The sequence below is a fragment of the Zootoca vivipara genome, chromosome 1, assembly GCF_963506605.1.
Source record: "Zootoca vivipara chromosome 1, rZooViv1.1, whole genome shotgun sequence".
Lineage (NCBI taxonomy): Eukaryota > Metazoa > Chordata > Lepidosauria > Squamata > Lacertidae > Zootoca > Zootoca vivipara.
The window spans coordinates 125,804,644-125,822,625 of NC_083276.1; the positions used below are offsets into that span (position 1 = coordinate 125,804,644).

The following is a 17,982-nucleotide window of genomic DNA, read 5'->3' on the forward strand; positions in this document are numbered from 1 at the left end:
AACATCTGGAGTTCCAAAGGTTCCCCGCACCTGATCTGTAATGTGTGAAGCAGCCTTCACGAGTTGAGCGGACTGCAAGCCGCCTGGCATGGTTGGTGTGCCAAGGGGATCTCCGAGACGATGTCCTTGCCGGCTAATGAAAGAACCGTTTTGTTTTCCTGTGCCCGAAGCTCTGATGGAGATGGAGTTGGTCTTGAAGAAAGTCATAAAAGAGCGACAGGGGAAGAAGCTCAGCCGAGACATCTTCTTGGACCCTTTACTGCAGGCGAACCTGAGCGACAAGCAGGTATCTACATCTGTGCTGTAATTAACCATTAACAGAAGTCCCGCTAGACCAGCTGGTAATTGCATTCTGCTGGCTTTGATTAATTTAATTGCCTGCATTGTTTCTCCCGATTTTAATCTTCATCCGAGAGAGGAAGAGAGAGGGGCGGGGGAGGGTTTTCTCCTTTCGCAACCATGAGGCTTTAAATATATATTTCTATTTGATTGCTCTCTTTGCTTTCGTCCCGAGAGAAGCATTTGAAGCAGCTACTTCTGCTTAACACGGCTCCATGCAGCGTTGACCTGTGTGGGGGAGCGGCTAGCCTGTGGCTTGCAAGGCATGCTGGTCCAAGTCTTTCAGGTTCCATGTTTGAACCTCAGACCCCCATCTTGGAATCCTTGAGCAGCCGGCATTTAAAGGCCGCTGCTATGACTTGTCCTGAATGACTCAGCGACACCTTCTGTTCCAAGCATGACTTCCTCCTTGGAGGGAAGCGCCAACTCAAGTTGAGCGAGCATGTTCCTTGGCAAGGTGTCTGCTTGTCCATAGGGAGACCCTTTGGGCAAGCAGCCTGGGACATTTAACAAGGCACAGCATTCATGGCACCAACTTGAGTGGCCCAGAGTTGGGAAGTAGGAGATGGCAGTTCAAACCCCACTCAGGGGAAGGGGGCAGGATTGGGGCCCCCTCGCTAGTTTGCATGCCGAGTTTGAAAAGCCACTCATGTCGGGAGCAAAAGAGAGGGTGATCCTGAGACTCGAATGTACTCCACAGCAGTTAGCACCATCGCTGGTACAGTGGGACCTTGGTTCTCAAACTTAATCCGTTCCGGAAGTCCGTTCCAAAACCAAAGCGTTCCAAAACCAAGGCGCGCTTTCCCATAGAAAGTAATGCAAAGCGGATTAATCTGTTCCAGGCTTTTAAAAACAACCCCCTAAAAAAAGGGAATTTAACATGAATTTTATTATCTAACGAGACCATTGACCCATAAAATGAAAGCAATAAACAATGTACTGTACTATAAAATAAATAAGACAGTATTGTAGAAGATAAAAATTAAAATGACATTTTTTTTACTTACCTGCACTGATGAAAGTCACTGTTTGGATGGGGGGCTTTTATCCATTTCCACAGTCACACAATCAATCAATCAATCAATCAGCTGAACCGGATTCCACAGTCACAAAAATAAATTAACCAAAAAAGCCTCAAAAACGCAAAATAAATAGCAAAAACAAAGGCGCCACACTTAATCCGTTCTGGAAGTCCATTCGGCTTCTGAAATGTTCAAAAACCAAGGCGCAGCGTTTGAGAACCAAGGTGTTTGAGAACCAAGGTACCACTGTACACCCTTTAGAACACAGTGGTGCACAAATATGAGGGCTCTTTGTGTGTCTGTATAGGTTTTTGAATGTTTGCGTGATGCACATTTTTTCTACTCTGAAAGGGGCTATGGAAGAGAAGTCATTCCTTCTGGTCCCAAGCTCTTCCTGCTATACAGTGGTACCTCGGTTTATGAACACAATTTGTTCCAGAAGTCTGTTCATAAACTGAAGTGTTCATAAACTGAAGCAAACTTTCCCATTGAAAGTAATGGAAAGTGGATTAATCCGTTCCAGACGGGTCCGCGGAGTACTTCACCTGAAGCGTACTTAACCCGAAGCATGGGTGTAATTGGTTCCGAAAGTCTGTTCATAAACTGAAGCGTTCATAAACTGAAGCGAACTTTCCCATTGAAAGTAATGGAAAGTGAATTAATCGGTTCCAGATGGGTCCACGGCGTTCGTAAACCGAAAATTCGTAAACCGAGGGGTTCGTAAACCGACGTTCCACTGTATCTGTAATTAACAAGTATAGAATTAATTCCAGGTCCTAATATTGTTACTTTTTTACATATTCTAAACAAAGTTGTTATTTAGACTATTAATAACTAGAGCAATTACTCAGATCCTGCTATTTTATTCTTTGTCCCTTCAGCCAAGATTTTTGATGGGACAGTGACAATTTTTACCATGTACTGATTCCGTCTCCCTGAACCAGACTTTGTTTCCTAGGTTTTGGAAGACACAATGATATTCTCGCTGGCGGGGTCCATAATCACAGCTAAGTGTAAGTACACAAAACAGAACAGAAAGCATTGTGGAACTCAAACACAATAGATTTTAGTCTTCAAGGTCCTAGGCCAATGGAAAGATAGAAAGTTGCCCATCGGACCAAGCCTAGCCATATGTGAGCAACAGCTAAGAGTGTATTATGTTGGGACTCTGAAGTGAGACCCATGTAGCAGAAGTCGCGCCTAGTTCCATTCTCCACACAGAGGCAGATTGAAGTTCAAAATAGTTTACTGGGGCAGAAGATAAGGCTTCAGTAATACAGTCCCAGACATTGATATAGGCATACAGCTTGTCGGCTTTGCAGATACAGATATATACAAATATTTCTATTGATCCAGCAATTCAAAACACAACACAGACTCTGACTCCCAGACAAACGCACAGTTCGCCAATGAACTGACATGCCTTAATCACTTACATAAACGGCACAGGGCCATTGGTATAGCAATTGGCTTGGCTGACCCTGCACCTGTGGGCTTATCTTATACATGGGGTGATTTGTGTCCAAGAAGGAAATTAAACCCTTCCTCCACGTCCAGTTCTTGCAACATACTATGGTTGGTGAATTGGGACTAGGAAGTCTTGGGTTCAAATCACTGCTCAGCCATGAAGCTTAATATGGCCAGCTGCCCTGTGATCCTTGCGGATGATACAGAAATTTAATTAATTAAAGTTGGATGACCTTGGGTCATTGTCTTTCCAGGCTAACCTACCTTGTAGAGTTGTCCCAAAGATAAAATGGGAAATCCCCACATACTGAGCCCTGACGAAGGACAGAATATGATTTCGATCATTCTATCAGAATCAGGTTTCACTTGATTGGGGGTGAGATTGGTCCCCATTCATCACATGAAGCCATTTTCTCCAAACCACAGCCAACTGCCCGATACCTGATGCCGTACATGCCATTGGGCATGGCGCAGGTAGAGACACGACTGCAGGTACATGATCATGAGCCTTAAAAGTATGCTCTTTGTTGCGTGCCGGCAAGGGAGGCTTGCTGTCATAGACTGTCAGCAGATCAGTGGTAAGAGCAAGCCAGCTGGGAAAAAGGAGCTCTCAGTAGTGCAGCTGACCCCTGCCCCAAATGGGGCATGGGGAAACTTCTACAGCAGGGGTCAGCAAACTTTTTCAGCAGGAGGCCGGTCCACTGTCCCTCAGACCTCATGGGGGGCCAGACTGTCTGTCTGTCTGTCTGTCTGTCTGTCTGTCTGTCTGTCTGTCTGTCTGTCTGTCTGTCTGTCTGTCTGTCTATCTATCTATCTATCTATCTATCTATCTATCTATCTATCTATCTATCTATCTATCTATCTATCTTTAAAAAGAACAACTTCCTATGCCCCACAAATAACCCAGAGATGCATTTTAAATAAAAGCACACGTTTTACTCATGTAAAAACACGCTGATTCCTGGACCGTCCGTGGACCGGATTTAGGAGGCGATTGGGCTGGATCCGGGCCCCGGGCCTTAGTTTGCCTACCCATGTTCTACAGGCATGAAGTTGCTGCCTGTTGGCAGATAGGTAGAGACATTAAGCTTTGCATGGCTTGCCCCCCCCCCCCCAGCACGGTTTGCCATGCTGCAAAGGAAAAATGGGTCGCCTGACACCATGGTGATGTCAGTTGATTGACGGGTAGGCAGTCTCCCACCCGCCTGTCGAAATGGCCAGCCCATGGGATGGATCCATATCCCTGCTCTAGATATTTCTAACTCCTTCAAAAGCTATTCTAGCATAGGGGTTATGAGCGAGAAGTCTTATCATCTAAATCTGGGCTCTGCTTTAAACTCACTGGATAGCTTTCAGCAAGCTACTATCTCCCCAGCCTCCACCTGCAATGTGGGAATAATAATAATAATCATTGTCTACTTTACAGGGTGGTTATAGCGCTGGCTGAATCTTACATGTGACGCACTTAGGAGAAAGCACTCCATAATTGCTAAGTAGCAGCCTTACTTCAAAAGAACTCTTTAGCCTTTTGAAATGTCCTTCTGGTTTTTGGAAGCATAATTTTTTCATTTCCTCAGAACAGCTGTTTCCTCTTTGTGGGTAGCACTGCTTCGTATGATCTGATCTTTACATTCTGCGTTTTTTCTTTCTTTTTTTTAGCTACCGTACAGGAACTGTAAATCGAAAGGAAGAAATTGCTGACTTATATCCTCTCGTCTTCTGATGTATACTCTTTTTTTTTTAAACAGTGTGCACCTGGGCAGTTTATTTCTTGACTACCTCAAAAGAAATTCAGGAGAAGCTTTACAAGGAGATGGACCAAGTTCTTGAGAAAGGTCCAGTTACACCTGTGAAAATTGAGCAGCTCAGGTATGCACTTGGTTGTGTGTGTGTGTGTTTTATGGCTGTGCTTGGAACTCAACAGCGGCAACTTTCCTGATAATCTAACCAGTTTTGAGAGCAAGATTGTACCGCACACTCCTCTTCCACGTTGCTGTGATTTGGCATGTAGGAATCTCACGGGGGCAAATTCAGCTTGTGCAATTAAAGACGATTTGGCGCTTGTGTGCAGCAGACCTACTTCCAAGTAGACATCTGACTTCTTGCAATAAGGAAATTGATAGGAAAAGTCCCGGGCCAATTTGAATTGCTGTTGGCTTGATGCAATGTCGTCATATAGCCTCTCTGCAAAGAAATCTGAATGAAGGCCTTGTTTTATGCAAACAAATCAGGATGAACGCTCATCCAGACTGACCTTGCACTCCACTCCTTCTGTTCCTCTCTCTTACACCAATTTCCCTCCTCCTTTCTACGTTTTGTTTAAATCCTGCTATAACCATGGTCAACACAAACCAGAACTGAAGTGGGTTTGCAAACCCGGGTTACGAGGCAATCTTGTAACATTAGGCCCTGATTTTTAAGCAAATCCATGGACCAGAGGGGGAACTGAATGAACTAGGGGGGGGAGCCCCACATCAGAAGTTGCACTTCTTTTCTTCAAAGCTTGGTTAGCAATTTGGGAACATTCTGCGCCCGCGTTCTGGCCAGTTGAAATGCAATTTGTAGGCTAATGGATTGATCCTGCTACAAGTTGTGCTGTAACTTAACGTGAAGCCCTAGTTTTGATTCTTGCCCTTACAGAATTGAAGAAGTCCGAAGAAGTGTGTCGGATGGGGTTTTCATTGTTGTTGTTGCCTTTTTCTTGCTTCAAGCGAAAGGCTTGCAATGGGTTTCTCTGTTTGCAGATATTGCCGGCAGGTTCTGTGTGAGACTGTGAGGACATCAAGACTGACTCCGATTGCGGCTCGGCTGCAGGAGCTGGAGGGCAGAGTAGACCAGCATATTATTCCCAAAGAGGTAGGACTGGAAGCCAGTGCTCAAAGCCTCCCTTTCCTCTAATCAGGGAAAAGTCATTGTTATCATTTGTTAAAGGTTGGAAACCTCTCGGAGACGTTTTGCATGAAAAAGAAATAATGATATTTAGATTTGAGGACTGAAAATAATATTTGCTCATAGAAAGTGGAATTGTTGGGTGTTATATTGGATTGGATGAAGCGGATATTGTTTTTATATAGCAGACACAGGAAGAATCAGAAGTTCTTTACTTTCTGAATTATTTTTCGATCTTTCTCTTTTAACCTATTTATTTATTTATCCCCCCCCCTTTAATGTTTTTATTGTATCTAGATCAAAGTCTTTGTTGGTTCAAAAAGGGGGATAGGTACTAAGTTTTGAATTTTTCCTCTATAAGCCTTAATAATAATTTTTTAAAAGTTTTTTTAAGTGTCCCTTTCCTATGGATGAAAGCTAATATTTTGTTTTATTATAGGAATGCTTAGGTAGAAGTTTATGCATGAGGGCGTTCTTATTCCAGTAAGCCAGGCTATCAGATCACCAAGACTCTTGCCCACGTCTGAAGACCCTTCGTGTAAACCACGATTAAAAAGGAAATCTCCTAAGTAACCTTGGTTTCCTCTATCACCCAAGCTATGGTTACTAGCTTCATTTAAATGGAACATTCCCACCCTCACTCATCCTGACCACCTCCTCCAATCTGTGCTTGCTTGGAGCCAAACCCCACTTTTCTCTAGGTAGGCGTGCTCAGGATTGCATCCTGATGTCCGGCTTTAGCAGAGAGCTTCAAACCATTCCTCGCATCTGAAGGGAAAGCTCAAATGAACCAATCTGAAAGACAAACTAGAAAAAGATGTCTTCTATCAGTCTTGTTTTAATCAGCTTGCCTAGAAGTTTCTATCTTATTTCCATTCATAAAACAAAATGAAGCCTGCAGGGCCTGCGTTTTTGTTTTTGCATTCCTTCATTGAAATACAGTCTCTCTCCCCCCCCCTCCAATAACAGCAGTTTCTTATTGCTGGCTTCCTAGTAGATGTCTGCTTTCCTACCTACGGGACCGCCTCTCCTGGTATGTCCCACGGAGGACCTTAAGGTCCACAAACAACAATACTCCGGAGATCCCGAGCCATAAGGTGGCTAGATTGGCCTCTACTAGGGCCAGGGCCCTTTCAGTATTGGCCCCAACTTGGTGGAATGCTCTTTCACAGGAGACCAGGGCCCTGCGGGATTTGTCATCTTTCCGCAGGACCTGCAAGACAGAGCTGTTCCGCCTGGCCTTTGGGCTGGACTTAGTCTGACCCCTGTGTTTTCCTCCCTCATGGCTTGGATTTATGGACTACTTAAAATGAGGCTGCATTTTAAATTTTAATATTGTATTTTAATCTGTCTTTTAATTAATTTCTTTTTATGTTTTATTGTAATTTTATTGGTGTTAGCCGCCCTCAGCCCGGTTTTGACTGGGGAGGGCAGGGTATAAATAAAAATTTATTATTATTATTATTCACTAGCAAACCGCCCCCCCCAACCCACTCCTTTCAAATTTAACAACTGGAAATTAGATTGGTTCACTTCAAATTCATTCTGCAAGGTGGTTGGATTTTGCAGGAATAAAGCTTGTTCAGTTTACATCCTGTACCAGTTTGCTTGGGGTAAAGGTAAAGGGACCCCTGACCATTAGGTCCAGTCGTGACCGACTCTGGGGTTGCGCGCTCATCTCGCATTATTGGCTGAGGGAGCCGGCGTACAGCTTCCAGGTCATGTGGCCAGCATGACAAAGCCGCTTCTGGCGAACCAGAGCAGCACACGGAAACGCCGTTTACCTTCCCGCTGTAGCGGTTCCTATTTATCTACTTGCATTTTGACGTGCTTTCGAACTGCTAGGTTGGCAGGAGCTGGGACCGAGCAACGGGAGCTCACCCCGTCACAGGGATTTGAACCGCCGACGTTCTGATCAGCAAGCCCTAGGCTCAGTGGTTTAACCCACAGCCCCACCTGGGTCCCATAGTTTGCTTGGGAGAAAGGCCTATTGAGAGGTACAGAATCCCTCTGCAAAGCCCGCAGTGGTCTGTTAGAGTGTGCAGTTTGTGTGCTGCAAATGTGGTGTGTAATCTGACCTGGCTAAAGTGATGCATTTTTCATTTCGTTTCAGACTCTCGTGCTGTATGCGCTCGGTGTGGTGTTACACGACAGCTCGGCCTGGCCGTTGCCCTATAAGTATGGAAACACAAGTTACTTTATCCGTTTCTGTCTTTCCCCTTCCAGCTGATTTTGCCACGTGTTTCTAAATGGATGCTTGGGCTGTTATTATTATTATTATTATTATTATTACTTATTAATTTATACCCCACCCATCTGGCTGGGTTTCCCCAGCCACTTTGGGCGGCCTCCAGCAAAATATTAAAATACAATAATTCATCAAATATTAAAAACAGGGCTGCCTTCAGATGTCTTCTAAAAGTCAGAGAGTTGTTTATTTCCTTGTCATCTGATGGGAGGGCATTCCACAGGGCAGGTGCCACTACCAAAAAGGCCCTCTGGCTGGTTCCCTGTAACTTCGCTTCTTGCAGTTAGAGAACTGCCAGAAGGCCCTTGGAGCTCAGTGACTGGGCTGAACGATGGGGCTGGAGACGTTCCTTCAGGTATACTGTACCATTTTAGAGGCAAGGGGGAGGACTGCATGTTGGAATTCTCCCCAGTGGTTTTTCTGGTTTTTTTTTTAAGCCCTGCGCATGGAAAAATAGCATGTGGGAAAAGAAGTCTTCTCTTGACCTTGCTTCCCAGGATAGCTCAGTTGGTAGAGAATGAGACTCTTAATCTCAAGGTTGTAGGTTTGAGACCCATACTAGGCAAATGTTTCCTGCATTGCAGGGGGTTGGACTAGATGTCCCTCGTGGTCCCTTCCAACTCTACGATTCTGTGATTCTATCATAGAATCGTAGAGCTGGAAGGGACCCTGGGGGTCATCTAGTCCAACCCCCTGCAATGTAGGAATATGCAGTTGTCCCATACGGGGATTGAACCTGCAACCTTGGCATTATCAGCACCACGCTCTAACCAACTGAGCCATAGCAGCCAAGGGAATATGTAATAATAATAATAATAATAATAATAATAATAATAATAATAATATTTATACCCTGCCCATCTGGCTGGGTTTTCCCAGCCACTCTGGGCAACTTACATAAAAAATGGTAAAACATTAAGACATTAAAAAATTCCTGATACAGGTTTGCCTGCCGTCTGTAGGGAAGGAGGCAGTCTTTCAGGTATTCGGAGCCTAAGTCATTTAGGACTTTAAACAGTAACGTGAACACCTTGAATTAGGCCCGGAAATGAACTGACAACCGGTCTGTTGTGCTGCTTGTATGGGATGGCGAGAGGTGAAATAGCCTCTTGCCATATGCTTGATGCTCTGGAAATAGCTTACAGCTGTATTGCAGAAGACCCCTCCTTGATGCCTTCCTTTTTAACAGACAGGAGGTTTTAGAAGTGCGGGAGAATCAAACATTTATCCCCCCCCCAATACAGTCCCAGGAGATGGTCCTGAACGTGCAGTTCAGTTCTATATATTTTTGAACCTAATTAAACATCATGGGTGACGCAAAAAGCCCCTTTGTTAAGACGGATTTGCATTCTTGCTTTCAAACTCAAGGCTTTATATAACTGCAAATGTGATCTTGCAAAATGCTTTTGGTGGCATTTTTTTTTAATCAATAACTTCCTTTTCTGAGCGTTCCTGACCTTCTGTGGCAAATGTTGTGTGCAGGATTTTCTTTTTAAAAACAGGTCGCTGTGAGAAGGAGATGTTGCAATTGCAATTCATAATAAAATCTGTGGTTCGGAGGAGGAAACATCAATCATGGGTTTCTGTTTTTAAGGAAATGGAGGTTCTACCTCATTTCCAGTCTCTTTTTTATGGATTCTTGGCTTCAGATTTTGACTTCTGCAGCATGACAGAAACTGCTCTAGCTCTCCTTAGCCTCCAGATGGCAACTTTTAATAGTTCGGGCACCGTTGCTCACTGATTTCAGTTCAGGGAGGAAACACAGTAGGGCTGAATTTGAAGAAATAAAATCAGTCTAAGAGCCCCTGTTCTCTCTCCGGCAGCCATAGCTTTCCTCTTAGAAAAAGGAAGCAGATGAGCAACACAGCCAATAAGAATCGTAGTCTCCAGGAGTTCCACAGGAAGAACTGGAAGTGCAAGTCTTGTCCCTTTTAAAAAATGGCTGCCACACTCTTTTCTTGGGGCCGGGGAAGGGTGAAAAGTAAAAAATGGCTAGGTGTTGGATATTGGAGTACAGTCATACCTTAGTTTTCAAACGTCTTGTGACTCAAACGTTTTGGCTCCTGAATGCTGCAAACACAGAAGTGAATGTTCTGGTTTGCGAACTGTTTTTGGAAGCCGAACGTCCGATACGACTTCCACAGCTTCCAATTGAGTGCAGAAAGCTCCTGCAGGCAATCAGAAGCCGTGCCTTGGTTTTCCAACCTTTTCGGAAGTCGAACGGACTTCCGGAATGTATTCTGTTCAACAACCAAGGCATGACTGTATTGTTAAAAAGTCCGCAGCCCGTCAGATCTACGACTAAACAAAATTGTCGGCCACAGAAATGCTGTCTGGATTTTCTGCCTTAGGCTCTTCGGTGTTCTGCAAATGATGTGGAAACAGACATGTTCCTCATAAAACACTCGTCTTTAGGGCAATGTGAGCAATGGAGGGGGAATGGGATGTGTGTTTGTGTGTGTGTGCATGCACAGGTGTGACCTGTGCAAAGTTATTCTCCGCTTGCTTCCTAAATTCCCTTTATGGCAACCGTGGGGAGCCTGTGGCTCTCATAGACTCACAGCGTTGGAAGGGATCATGAGGGTACTCCAGCCCAAGTCCCTGCCATGCGTGACTTTTTTGCCCCGGTGTCGGACTCGAACCTGCGACCCTGAGATAAACAATCTTGTGCTCTACCCTCTGAGCTATCGCCGTTGCATGTTGCTGAACTACAACTCCCACCTTCCCTCAGCATGGGCCATTCTTTCTGGGGCTGGTGGGAACTGTAACTCATCTGAAGGGCCAGAGGTTCCCCACACCTGCCATAAAGGGGATTTAGAAAGCAAGGGGAGAATACATTTGCCCGGTGCTGCGCCTGGAGGCTGGAAGGTGACCTGGTGATCACAACCTGGCGATGGCATCTTACTCTGAACCGGTCTCCCATCTGTGGGCGGTCCACCCCCAGTCCTGTCCTGAAGCCAACAGAAAGTGTTGCCCATCGCAGGCAGGTGGAGATGGAGGCTGGCAGGGACTGGGGAAGCCTCTGCTGCCGATAGTGCCCGGCAGCCATGCCATCTGTGCGTTCGGCGGGGCTGTGACTGAATTTAGTGGCGCCACGTTGCCCCGCAGCCCCTTCGGGGTTCTTTAAAATGTGAGTGGGGGTTGTGTTGAACCGCCCCCTCCCCAACTGTTTCATGACAATGAGCATAAGACGCCTCATTTTTAAAAAGTTTATGACCCTTGCCTTTTTATGCCCTCCCTGCATAGCTGCCAAGTTCCGGCCTGAGAAATAAGGGACTGGACCGGAAGTAGCAGACCGGAAGTAGCGCTGCCGCCATTTTGGAACTGGGCGGAGCATGCTCAGAAGCTACTTTTGGTGCTGTTCTGCCCTATTCCAAAATGGCCGCCGCACCAGAAGTCGCGCTGCAGCCAGTTTGGAACTGGGCAAAGCAGCATCAAAGGTCGCTTCTGAGCATGCCCCGCCCAGTTCCAAAATGGCCGCCGCGCCAGAATAAACCGGGGGGGAAACAAAAAAATCCGTTTTTTCGGTTGGGGACAGCTGGAAAAACAGGGGTTTCCCGGGGAATACGGGAGACTTGGCAGCTATGCCTCCCTGGCAGTCCTTGGCCTGTTACTATTTGACAGGCAGCAGATCAAAATGAATCTCCATTACGTATTATCATCGACCCATTTTATACACAGTGTTCCAAATTGTTTTCAGGTGCAAGTGCCTTTTTTTTTTTTTAATCAAAGAGTTCCTCTTTCTGCTAACTTTTTAAATTGCAAATCTTCTATCAGAGTCCTGGTCCCAGAGATACTTTTCAACGGTGGATACCAGAGACTGAGCATGGGATCTTGTGTGTGTGCTCCGCTGGCACCTTCCAAAACTGGTTTTCAGCCGGAGCTTGCTGTCAATTCCTGCAGCGTGCAAACCGTGGGGTGAAATGAGGGCACTTGCCTGAGAGCTATACGTGGTGATGATGTCAGTGGGATGAAAGAAATTATGGGTGGAGGGCAGGAGTATGGGAAGTGGAAGCAACTCTTGACAAGGAGAAACTGTTGCCTCCCGCAAATCCTGCTGCATTGACCCCAAAAAGCAAAAAAATGAACTTTCTTCCCTATACGGCAGCTACTAATAGCTGCCTGTTCTGATTGCCTCTAGGTTGGCTTTTTAAAAAGTTGGCAGTAGGGAATTCAGCAAATATGAGCTGAATTTGCTGTTATCACTGCAAATCCCAGCTGGCTTTTAAGAAAAGGGTGCAACACTCAAACAGCTAAAGGTTTGAAGAATAAAATAAATAAATAAATCTTTTCACACCCAGAGAAATACCATGCATGTAAAATAGCACATGTGCTGCAACACAGCCTCTACTCGATATTATTTTCTGCGGTGAATGCTTCCCCCCACCCCCAACACACACTTTTCCCTTTTTGCTTTGGAAACAAACAACCTGGCATCATCTTAATTTTCAATTACCATCCAATAACAGCCTCATTATAACAATACCAAATTATAATACAATTACTTATACCAATCATTCGAATACCGAATTATTTAACGCCTGGCATCATCTTACTGCTTTTGTCAATCCCTCGATGGTGGCAATCTTAACGTTAATTTAGACACTAGGCTGTATAATTGCTTTTTTTTTATTAAAAAAAACCACACCAAAAACCCACTGACCTGATGGCGAAACAAGCTTTTCTTTCTAATGAATCATCAGCTTCTGCACAGGTACCTGTTCGCAGGCTGGCTGGGTTGAGAAATATTGGGAGGAAGTACTGTGCAGGCCGGCAGGCAGGCTGCAAGGAAAGGAGAGCAGAGAACTTAGATTGCAGGGCTTTAGCAAGCAGTAGAGAATCGAGGGAGAAAAGGGTTCAGGCACACAGACACTGGGAACTTGTATATCTTGTGCTGATGTACTTTCTACCTTATAATGGCATTCTTGCAGACCTAGTTCTTGGGGTCAGAGAGGTTTCCGATCCTTATTTTTGTTCCTTCTTTCTCTTGTAGATTTGATCCAGATAGATTCAGTGACGACTCTGCCATGAAAAACTTCTCCCTTCTGGGTTTCTCAGGGAGCCAGGAATGCCCTGAACTGAGGTGAGCATGTTTTTTTAATTTTTTCGGGGGGGGGGAGGGGAGCAAGAAGAGAGCATCTCTGTTTCTATGAGGAACATACCTGCCAAGTTGCTGTCAGAGAAATAAGGGACTGGGCCGGAAATAGCAGACCGGAAGTAGCGCTGCTGCCATTTTGGAACTGGGCGGAGCATGCTCAGAAGCGACTTTTGATGCTGCTTTGCCCTGTTCCAAAATGGCCGCCACACCGGAAGTCACGCTGCAGCCCTTTTGGAACTGGGCAGAGCAGCATCAAAAGTCGCTTCTGAGCATGCTCCGCCCAGTTCCAAAATGGCCGCCGCACCAGAATAAACCGGGGGAAAACAAAAAAAATCCATTTTTTCAGCTAGGAACAGCTGGAAAAACGGGGATTTCCCGGGGAAAACGGGAGACTTGGCAGCTATGATGAGGAGTGAGGCAGCAAGAGAGAGAGGGGGCCTTTTGGGTAGCATTTTGTCCAGGTCATTCTGCGTAATGGATTTATTATTATTATTATTATTATTATTATTATTATTATTATTATTATTATTTTATTTATACCCCGCCCTTCCCAGTCAAGACCGGGCTCAGGGCGTCTAACAACAATATCAAAGCAAGCATAAAAGAAACAATTCAATTAAAATGCAGATTAAATACAATGTTAAAATTCAATTTTAAAATTAGGAATCTACAAGTGCAACCTCATTTAAATAACTGTAGGATAAAGCCTTAGGGGTGGGTAAAACCGGGGTCAGACTGAGTTAGTCCAAAGGCCAAGCGGAACAGCTCCGTCTTGCAGGCCCTACGAAAAGATGAAAACTCCCACTGGACCCTAGTCTCCTGAGAGAGAGCATTCCACCAGGTCGGGGCTAGTACTGAGAAGGCCCTGGTCCTGGTCGAGGCCAGTCTAACATTGTGTGATCTCCTCCGTTGCCTGTTCTTGCTTTGATCCTAGAGATAAGATGGAAGGGAATTTTTCTGTCCACTCCTCTTTCTTACTCTCCCCCTCGCCTCCGGAGTGGTGACTGGGCCCTGCAAAAAAAGACTCGGGGGGGGGGTACTGTCATGAAATTCTACTCAATATTGATCCAGAGCAGTTTCCAACGTATAGTTAGCAGAGTAAAATCTTAAACATGTTGCGGGATTCCCAAAAAAATAGAGGCAATTAATATTTCATCCAGCAGAGCTTTACTGCTACTGAAGGCAAATGAGCACCATGGTCACAAATCCAATGCATTCAGGATTGGCACTGTCCATAGGAAATCCAGTTGCTGCAGACTTAACCTAACTTACAATAACTTATAATAAGTCTAAAACTCAACGCTAAGCATACTCTGTACAGAACACCCCACCAGAAGGAAGAGTGATAGAAAGAGAAAGTGGAACCCAGGCTCCTTCTGGCCTATTTTTATTGCCAGCATGACCTTGGCATACGAGATAACAGAACCACTTTAAGCCAGCTGTACTCAGCTTCTCTGAAGGAATAACCCAAACACCAGGAACCTTCTGCTTGCTTCTTTCACACAGAGAAGCTTCCAGAACCCTCTTGAATTAATTAGAATAGGAAAGCTCTCTACACATCAGATCAATACTTTCTGTACTAAGAAATGCACAAGCTGACAGGTACCTCCTCAGCAGTGTGGGATGGGGCGCAAGGAGAGGAGGGGAATTGCCCCAAATTGGAAGCCCCTGCCCTCCCTCAGGGTCCCACACTCCAGAGAGGCGTTTGGGAGGATTCAAGCCTCTGCCTTTTTCTTATTTGCCTTCTCCTCCCCTCGGGTTATCCAGGTTTGCTTACACGGTAGCTACAATCCTGCTGACTGTGATCGTGAGGAAACTCCACTTGCATGCTGTAGAAGGTCAAGTCGTGGATACCAGATATGAGCTGGTCACCTCGCCAAAGGAGGAAGCCTGGATAACCATATCCAAGAGAAACTGAGGCGAGAGCCGTGGAATTTTATTTCAAGAGAAGAATCCTGTTGGTGCCATCCGCCGTCTTCCGTTATCTCACTGTACTGTAGTAATTTTTAGGCCTTCTTGGCCTAAAATACTTCCCCTCTTCTTTAATGAAAATGGCCTAAGCTAGGGGTGCCGTATGTCCAGAATTTCCCAGACATAACCAGAATATGGCAGTCAGAAACAGCGTCTGGGTGAAAATTGCTGACGTGTCTGGGAAGATCCGGACGTATGGCAATCCATGTCGGAAGTCTAGATTTTGGCGAATTTCCTTAAAAACAGTTCAAAAACGTTTTATTTTGCAATAAAAGCTCAACAACTTTTGGCAAAACAAAAAACAAATAACAGTTCAACAACTTTTTTACTCGACAACCATTTTTGTGTCCGGATTTTCACTTTTTGAAATATGGCAACTCTACCAAAACACTGAAGATAATCAGTTTTGTCTGTAACAAAACTGTAATATAATCTGAAGGGTTGACAGAAGAGGATAAATTTATAGAATAAATGTATTGCAGACTAAGCTCCCACCACTGAAAGCTGGAAATAATTAGAGTTGCAAAATAGCCGCACATTCTGTTGTAGATTCTGCAAACTTGTTTTTATATATGAAGGAACACTTTTTATTCTCACAGGGGCAGGAATCACTTTTTCAGGACTGTGTCGTTGCATGGGAAAACACAATTTTTGGTGTAACGTTTGACGAGTTCTAGCCTTAATTTAAGCCTTGACTTAGCTACAAAAGACCAAATGGTTGCAGACTGGCTGTTAAGGTGTGCAAAGGAGGCCAGAAGCCCGCATTCAATAAATCTGTGGGTGAATATTCAAGATCACATGCAGAAGCACATTAGTTAGTTACAGCTTCTCATTTGTATGCCTAGTCCAGGCTCCAATCCAGTTTAAGTCAGTTGCGACTAATCCCCATTGAAAGCAATGGAACACGTTCATTGTAAGTTGGAGACACCCCGTTGCATTCAATGGGACTTGGCCGCAACTGACTTAAACTGGATTGGGACTGATCAGGTTCAGGAGTGAGGCACAGTGATTGTATTGATGAATTCTCTTTGTGTGCAGGAGTAGTTCTGAACTGAATTAATCCAGAAGAACACACCTAAGGATGTTGCCTTTTAATTTTTTTCAACGGAGACTGGGAAGAGCTGCTTTTCTGCCAAACCAGCTGCGCTACCAATGCAGTGTTTTGTTTTCAAAAGTAGCTCCGATCAAAATGAATCTCTGTTATGCATTATCATCAACCCATTTTATATACAAAGTTTCCAATTGTTTTCAGGCCCAGGTGCCTTTTTTATTTATTTATCAGAGTTCCTCTTCCTGCTAACTTTTTAAATTGTAATTCTTCTATCCATGCAAACAGGCAAATAAGAACAGTCAGCAAAATTAGTACACTAAGTTTAAAGGCTTGTGACTGGTTAGCAGCCCCGGATTTTTCTTTTCTTTCTTTCTTTACCGTGCTACAAACCATTGTTTAGACTTATCTGGCGAGGAGGCACCTTATTTGAATTCCCCACCTCCCTGTGCTCTGCCTAGGGGTACCCTATGCTTTTGTATGACACCTACAGGCAACAACCATTTTAGGCATGTCCCCAAGTGATGCACAATTGCCAGCGTGTGGGTTCTTTTTGCCCCAGAACGGGGCTGGGAATGGATCTTCCGTGCAAAATTGTTGCCATCTGTACTGGGGTGAATCAAGCCCTTTCCAGAAGGCAGATTCTCTTAAGATTTTGAGGTGAGTGTTTGACTTGATCACTGATCAGCACAATAAACCTGTTTCTCAACATCAACGCTATGCAACTTTGGAAAAACCAGGCGATGGGTGATGGAAATGCCTTCTGACATTTGCCAGGTACTATAAACCTTTTGAATGCCACAAGATGCCTGTTTATCCTCCCTACCCCCCAGTATTAAGGCTGCAAGGTGATTGACCAAGAAGCAGGAAGCAGATGACCTACTTATACAAAATGGCCCAAACGCAGCCGCCTAGGGTCCAAAAGACTTTCCAAGGCTTGTAAGAGAATGCCGGGAATCTTGAGCACCAGTAGGTATGTTCTCAGCTTCCTATCTGCATTTGCAGCGCCCGAAGTAGGGTATGGCCTGCTATCTCCCATGCCTGCTGCAGAAAGTGCAAGAACATCTTGTAGACATGGAGGCTCTGCATCCGTGATTGGATTATGCAGGGAGCACATGCAGAAGAGTTTATATGTCTTCAATTTTAGACACGCAGAGCTCTGTGTGTCTCCCGCTTTTTGCGTGCAAGTTGCAGAATGGGTTGTGCTTTGCCCAACATTTCAGTGAGCGTGGTTTATAAGGTGAGACTAGAACCGAGTGTGCATTCTTTGACTTCCACCGCAGATGGGAATTAAGAACTTATTTTCTCATTACTTGATCCTGGACTTGATTGGGTGTGCTGTTCTCCTGCTTCCTTTCTAACTTCATTCTTTCCTTAAATAAAGTATGCTTTGACATACTGTACTTTGATTGCTGGGGAAGCCTGTGGTTGTTTTTAACATAGTTTTCTTTACAGGTTGAGCATAGGGTGGAGAATCGCAGGATTAAGCGGAACTGCTCCTTCATCAGGTTGTGGCCAGTGTTCGGAACCCCCATTGCTCTAGACACATTTTGCAACAGGGAACTTCACGAGCTCGAGCAGTTTCTGAGCTCTCAGCGCAGTACTGCACCTAAGATTTCAGATTAAACTGCAGAGTGGAAGGAAAGGGGGACCCTTTTCTGCCTCCCCACTTCCAGCTATTCTCTGAAGACTGGAGAAGAGACCCTCTTAAGAATAGGCAGGGGAAGGACTAGACCAGGCACAGGCAAACTCGGCCCTCCAGATGTTTTGGGGCTACAATTCCCATCATCCCTGACCACTGGTCCTGTTAGCTGGGGATGATGGGAGTTGCAGTCTCAAAACATCTGGGGGGGCCGTGTTTGCCTATGCCTGGACTAGACCATGTGAAAAATGAACATAA

The 17,982-nt window shown here is 45.0% G+C and overlaps 1 protein-coding gene across 1 annotated transcript in view; it reads left to right on the forward strand.

The window, feature by feature from the left end:
* Nucleotides 1-16,463, forward strand: part of LOC118096166 (cytochrome P450 20A1) — a 27,497-nt gene extending 11,034 nt beyond the window's left edge. The window contains exons 7-13 of the mRNA XM_035137571.2: nucleotides 171-286; nucleotides 2,320-2,374; nucleotides 4,577-4,697; nucleotides 5,573-5,684; nucleotides 7,831-7,895; nucleotides 12,959-13,048; nucleotides 14,831-16,463. Of these exons, the coding sequence (XP_034993462.2) occupies nucleotides 171-286; nucleotides 2,320-2,374; nucleotides 4,577-4,697; nucleotides 5,573-5,684; nucleotides 7,831-7,895; nucleotides 12,959-13,048; nucleotides 14,831-14,981 (710 nt within the window). The 3' untranslated portion in view covers nucleotides 14,982-16,463. The remainder of the gene's footprint in view (nucleotides 1-170; nucleotides 287-2,319; nucleotides 2,375-4,576; nucleotides 4,698-5,572; nucleotides 5,685-7,830; nucleotides 7,896-12,958; nucleotides 13,049-14,830) is intronic.
* Nucleotides 16,464-17,982: the final 1,519 nt, after the last annotated feature.